The following is a 6261-nucleotide window of genomic DNA, read 5'->3' on the forward strand; positions in this document are numbered from 1 at the left end:
AAAAAAAATAAGAAAAATAAAAAGCAAAAGGGGAAATAAGAGGCCCTTGTTCTGCTCCTGCCCCCCGGGGGTCCCGGTGACGCCCCAGGGTGACGGGGGCTGCCCCCCCCCAGCACTTGGGCCCCCGGAGCCGTGGCCACCGGCCCCACCGAGGGGGGCTTGGGGGGAGCCCCAATGCCCCCTTGTCACCCCCCCACTGCAGACCCCATCCCGGGGAATAGGGGGGGTAATAAAWCCCCTGGGGGGGGTCGAGGGCCGACGGGATTGGGGGGGAATCGGGGTTTTTTTGCCATGATCCTGGTCAAGAGAACTGCTAGAAGCAGGAAATATTTAAAGAACATTTTAATATATATTCATATATATATTTAAAGATAAGAAAAATAAGACTAATTCAAGCCTTGCCCTGTGCAAACAAAATTAAAACGAGACCACGCTGGTCGCCGGGGTCCCGATTCAGCTCCCTCAGTCAGCTTGTTAGTTTAATTTTTTGGAGGATTTTTTGGGGCGGGAGGATGAGGAAGGGCGAGGGAGAGATTCTCCTATGTTACAGACAGGGAGAGAAGGGGGACGGGGGCGGGACGGGGCGACACCCCCCCTTTAGAAAAGTAAAGAGGGGGGCTCTCGGATGGAGGAAGGGGGAGAGAAAAGGGAAGAAAGGTCAAAAAATGAAACTAACAAAATCTGACTGGCTCGTAGGAAAGAAAACATGGCGGACAAAAGAAAGTCTGTTAGTCAAGTAATGCATGAGCTTTTAAATTATTCTCTTTTTTTTTTTTTTTCTCGCTTGTTTTAAAGTCTAAGGTTTGGAATCGGTGAGCTCCCCGTGAACGAGCCCGAGAGGAAATAAAACGGCCCCCCCGCGCTGCCCCCCCCGGCCCGGCGGCGGCTGGAGGAGGCGACGTGCCGGCCGGCGGGCGGCCGCACTCAGGACGACAGGGAGCTCTCCTTCTGTGTTTGCTGTGCTTGTGAACGCTGCATTACCTTTTGGCTTTCCACATCTCTAAAATGTTTCTCGACCTACGGAACGGGCRGGCGGAGAGAGGGGGTGAGTTGGGGGGGACACGGGCGCGCGGCCCCCCGCCCGCCCCGGCCGTACTCACTATTTTGCGTACGTGACTCAGCGCGCTCCCCTCTTTGCCTTTACAGTTCTCCACCTGGTACGGAGGGGCAATAACAACTTCTTCCATCACGACTATGTTCTTCTCCTGCCATTTACAGTCTTTGATGCTGCGGGGAGGAGCAGGAGGGAAGCGGGGTGAGCGGCGGAGCCCCCTTGTCCCCGGCTCCCCATCCCACGGGATCCCCTCCGGCGGGAAGCGGGAGCCTGGCAGCAGCGAGAGCCGCCGCACACGGACACGCTTCCCGGGAGCTCCTGCCGGCTCCCGTTCCCAGGAAGCCATGGAGAAGGGATCGGAGGGATCGGAGCAGTGCAGGTGACCGGCGGGGGACACTTACGTCTTATGTATAGTCTGGAAGAGCTGCTGTCCTTCCAGGGAGACACCAGCACTAATTGCATACGCCTGGCTCAGCTTCTCTTCCTTCTCCGTCCGCGCTTTGTTGGCCAGCTGGAAGGGAGGCGGGAGAGGGCGCTGGGCGCCGAGGGCACGGCGGGCACCCCCAGCTCCTCCCTGCAGCACGGGGGGAACTTCGGGGTGCCTTCAAGCCCCGTGTTGACCCGCTCAAGTCCCCCCTTCCCCGTCTGTGCCCCCTGGAAGGGTCTTTTGGGGAGTGGGGGGGTTCCGGGGGGGACAGCGGTTCCTGCATTGTCCCCCCGGCACTGTTACCGCTTCCAAAGAAAGCGGAGCAGCCGCTCGGCAAGGGCCACAAAGGGGTCGCTCCGGGGCRCCCGGGTGGGAAGCTCCATCCGGTGCTCCCGTCATCGCAGCGTGTGGAGGGGAACCTCCCCCCCACCCCCACTCCCTGCGGCGGAATCCGGAGCTTCCCGCCGGGAACAGCCCCGCACGGGCACAGGGAGCAGCCGCCCGCGCGCTCCCAAGCCCCCCAAAACGCAGCGTCCCCCCGGTGTGCCCAGGAGCCAGGGGTGCCCCCGGGGCGCCCCTCGGGTGCCCTTGGGAGCGCCGGGAGCAGCCTGTTCCCCACGTCCTCCGGGGAGGACATTCCCGCCAGGAGGCTCCCTGCAGCCCAGCCCTGCACACGGAGCAGGCGCCGCTCTGCCCCTTCCCAGCAGCTCGGCTTGGGGACAGAAGGAGCCTCCGCTCCCGGCCCCCGCGCTCGGAGCAGCCTCCCTGGCATCCTGCACCTTGTGGACGAGCCCCTTGCCCATTCCCGACTGCGGGAATGACACGGCGGGGCTGGAGCGAGCGGCYGGCTCCGGCGCCAGGCCGGAACACGCTGCGGCCGGCCCGGCGCAGCCCTCCTCTCCCTCGGGCTCCTCGCGCTGCTCCYGTGGGGCCGCTGCTCCCGGCAGCGCTCCGCACGGCTCCGCCACCCTCGTGCTCCAGCTTCCCGTTTCCCGCGTGCTCCGGGCGCCGCTCCGCGAGAGCCCCAGCGCTTCCCTCCACCCCGGCCCTTTGCTCCCCCGTGGCCTCCATCCTGGTGACTCTCCTCCGTCCCCGCCTGCTTCCCGGCTCCGTGCTCCGGAGTCGCCTTGGACGGATACCCGCAGCCCGCATTCCCCCTGCGCCCCTTCTGCGCGCGATGGCTCCGACTGCCCCCCGCATGGGCCAGGCGCTTCCAGAAGCAGGGATGTTTCCCCCGCACCCCTTCCACACGCAACGGCTCCGGCTCCCACCCGGATGGGCCAGGCTCTTCCAGAAGCGGGGATGTTCCCAGGCCTGGCCTTACTTTCCGTCTGGGAAGGGCCGCGCGAGCAGCAGGAGCAGGGCTGCACGGGGGCGGTCCGGGTACATTCCCGGTGYTGAGAGCCCTCCACTCCATCAGCTCCGTGTATCCCGGTGTCTCACCACTCAGCACTGCCCAAGGGTGCGGATCGGGCGGGATCCCCGCGCCGGAGCCGCCGCCAAGGCTCCGGGGCTGCAGGAACCACGGGAAGCGCCTGGAGGCAGCGGCACGTGGAGCTCAAGGGGTCACAACGGCGGCGCCTTCACAACCCGGCCCCGGAACCCACGGCAGCTCCGCGACAACGCGGGAGCGGGAGCCGCTGCGCCCGGGCACCTCCGCCAGCGCCGGGCTCCCACGGGATGGGAGCCGGAACGGAACACAGCATGGATATTCCCACTCTCCGGAGCTGCCCAGCGCTCAGGCTCGCCCCACAACCGCCGGGATCAGGAAGCACGCCCGTTTCCACAGGCGCCTCCTCGGAAGCCGAGCCGACCGCGCGTGCTCCGGTGCGGCCGCCTGCGCCCACGCGGATGCGCGTTCCCGGGCGCGAAGCGCTGGCCCAGCGCGGCCTCGTCGGCGCTCCGGTTGAGGAGCGCGCACCGCGGTCCCTCGGGAGCGCCCCTGGCCACACGCTGGGATGCGGGAGGTCTCCCGAGGGGATGCGCTTTGGCACCGCCCGTCTCTCACGCCAGGCTGGCCTGCAGCCTCTGCATCATTTGCTGTCACGGGAGGAACCTGTTGCATTTCCGTGCAAAGGCTCTGCATTCCCATGGGAGCACGGAGCAGCAGGGCGCTCTGGGAGCTGGGAGGACCGAGACCAGCGGGATCTGCCGGGGTGTAAAGGGGCCGAGCAGCCCCAGCAGCACCCACAGCACCCCAGAGGGGCCCAAGCAGAAAACGCAGGGCACAGTCGCGTCCAAAGGGCAGCGACTCACCCGCCCGCGCGAGGAGGCGGCGYGTGGGGCGAGGAGGGCAGGGCCAGAGCCCCCCAGGGCAGGGATGTGGGGCAGGAGCCCCCGAGCGGGGCTGGGACGCAGGGTCCCCAAGCAGGGCTGGGATATGGGGTGCACGGGAGCCTTTGCTCGGGGCTCAGAACCTGGTGCCGAACAGGAGCCYCGCGCGGCCGAGGGCAGCAACTGGCACACGTGCCCAGGCAGGAGAGCACAGAGCCCGCGCRGGGACGGAAAACCAGGGATGCTGCAACGTGCCGGGGACGCTGCAATGACCTGGGGACGCTGCAACGCGCCGGGGACAACCCGGCAGCAAATACCCCAGGCCTCAATGCGCCCCGGCACAGCCGGGCGCTCCGTTGTGTCCGCGTCACCCCGAGGTCTCCTCTCCCTCTCCTGGGACGTCGGTGCTGGGCTGAACCCCCAGGTTCAGCACCAGGTCCCCGTGTCCCCAGGGAGACGCGTGCCGAGGCCAGCGAAGCTCTTACCTTGCTAACGTTGAGTGAAGCTAAAGGAGGAGGGGTTTCCGTGCGGTCGTTAATTATTTCCACTTCTGAAACATACTGTAAGTTTACGAGCAGGATATCTGCGTGATTGGGCTTTCCACTGGAAGAAGGGCATTCTGGAGGGAAAAACGTTAAGGAAAACCAACGTGGACAGAGCCCAGCCTGAGCCCAGGGAGCCACCCGGGAGAGCAAGCGATTCCACAACACGGGAATTCCACTATGGCAAGGCCGAGCACACGGGGAGCACCCAGGCAAGGCCACTAAGCCCTTCCTTACTGATGCCAGCTTAGCTTTCCCACCTCGTTTTCCCGCCGGGAGCTGCTGCAGCCACAATGCGCACGAGGCCACGAGGGCTGCCCCAAAGCAGCAGCTCGGGCCAGGCCAGCGGGGAGGTGACACCGGGAGCTGCTCCGCGGGGCTGCCGGGAGCCCCTTCCCACCGGCCGGAGCCCTGGCACAGGAGGCTCCTGCTCTGCAGATCTTCCCAAMCCGCTTGGATGGCACCGGGTGCCCCGGGCTTCCCAACTGGAGTAGGGGCTGCACTGGATGATCCCTAGAGGTCCCTGCCAACCCCAACCACCGGGGGGACGGGATGGGGCACCCCGGCCGAAGGGCTCGTGCAGGACAGCCCCCCGGGGACGGGATGGGGCACCCCGGCTGCGGCAGGAAGGGCTGGCAGCGATGCCCAGCGGGGGCTCTCGCAGCGGCCGGTCCCGCGGCGTTCCAAGCTGCACGGCACTGCATGGCACCCCCCGCTGCATGGCACTGCACGGCACCCTCCTCCTGCGCTGAACAGCACTGCATGGCACTGCACTGCATGGCACTGCACCCCGCCACGGCAGGGCTGTCCCACCCCCCTGTGACCCCCTCCAGGCTCCCGCCCCCAGCACCCCTCTTGGGGCTCCTCACCCCTATAGGCACCCTGCTATAGGGGCTCCTAGCACCCCAGGCTCCTGACTCCAACAGGAGCCGCTCTATAGGCGCTCCTCTTCCCTCTAAGCACCCTGCTATAGGGGCTCCTCACTCCCCCAGGCACTTGGCTATAGGGGCTCCTAGAGTCCCAGGCCCCTCACTACAACAGGAATCTATCTATAAGACTCCTCACCCCTAYAGGCATCCCTATAGACACCCCACTATAGGGGTTCCTAGCCCCCCAAGATCCCTCACTGCAAGGGGAGCCGCTCTATGGGGCCCCTCACTGCTCTATAGGGGCTCCTCACCCCACCAACGGGCTCCCCATAGGGCTCCTCACCCCCCAGCCCCCCTCCTTGGCGCTCCTCACACAACCAGCACCCCTATAGGGCTCCCCACCCCACCCGGAACTTCTCTCCAGAGTCCTATGGAGCCCCTCACCCCCACAGCCCCCCCTACAGAGCCAGCCCCTGCCCCCCACAGGGCTCCCCACCAAGGGCCTCCATCGAGGGTCCTATAGGGCCCCTCACCCTGCCAGGACCCCCTATAGGGCYCCTCACCTCATTAGGRACCCCTATAGGGCCCCCCACCACACTGAGATCTCCTATAGGGCCCCTCACCTCATCAGAGGCCCCTTAAGGAGTCCTGCACTCCACCGGGACCCCCTATAGGGTCCCTCACCCCGTCAGGAACCCCCTATAGGGCCTCTCTCTCCACCAAGGCCCCCCTGTGGAGCCCCTTACCCCATGGGGACCCCCTATAGGGCCCCCCACTGCACCAGGACCCCCTATAGGGCCCCTCACCTCATTAGGGACTCCTATAGGGTCCCTCACCCCATCAGGGACCCCTATAGGGCCCCCCGCTGCACCAGGACCCCCTATAGGGCCCCTCACCTCATCAGGGACTCCTATAGGGTCCCTCACCCCATCAGGGACCCCTATAGGGCCCCCCACCGCACCAGGACCCCCTATAGGGCCCCTCACCTCATTAGGGACCCCTATAGGGCCCCCCACCCCATCAAAGACCCCTATAGGGCCCCTCACTCCACCAAGGCCCCCCTATGGAGCCCCTCACCCCACCGGGACACCCTAC

The 6261-nt window shown here is 65.9% G+C and overlaps 3 protein-coding genes across 3 annotated transcripts in view; 1 reads left to right on the top strand and 2 right to left on the bottom strand.

Annotated features, from left to right (window-relative positions):
- TMEM101 (transmembrane protein 101) overlaps positions 1–708 on the bottom strand; it is a 4958-nt gene extending 4250 nt beyond the window's left edge. The window contains exon 1 of the mRNA XM_026041410.1: positions 687–708. Within this exon, the coding sequence (XP_025897195.1) occupies positions 687–708 (22 nt within the window). The remainder of the gene's footprint in view (positions 1–686) is intronic.
- A 185-nt stretch (positions 709–893) lies between these two features.
- On the bottom strand, positions 894–5675 carry LSM12 (LSM12 homolog). The gene is made up of 5 exons (XM_026041411.1): positions 5663–5675; positions 4241–4374; positions 1456–1565; positions 1101–1227; positions 894–1017 (listed from the first exon to the last, which is right to left on the bottom strand). Exons 1-5 carry the CDS (start codon positions 5673–5675, stop codon positions 925–927), a joined length of 477 nt encoding a protein of 158 aa, XP_025897196.1. The 3' UTR covers positions 894–924.
- Positions 5676–5915: 240 nt separating this feature from the next.
- Positions 5916–6261, top strand: part of G6PC3 (glucose-6-phosphatase catalytic subunit 3) — a 4443-nt gene continuing 4097 nt past the window's right edge. Inside the window, exon 1 of the mRNA XM_026041412.1 lies at positions 5916–5933. Within this exon, the coding sequence (XP_025897197.1) occupies positions 5916–5933 (18 nt within the window). The remainder of the gene's footprint in view (positions 5934–6261) is intronic.

This window comes from Nothoprocta perdicaria, unplaced genomic scaffold (genome assembly GCF_003342845.1).
Source record: "Nothoprocta perdicaria isolate Ctin4 unplaced genomic scaffold, notPer1 scaffold_283, whole genome shotgun sequence".
In the NCBI taxonomy this organism is placed as follows: Eukaryota; Metazoa; Chordata; class Aves; order Tinamiformes; family Tinamidae; genus Nothoprocta; species Nothoprocta perdicaria.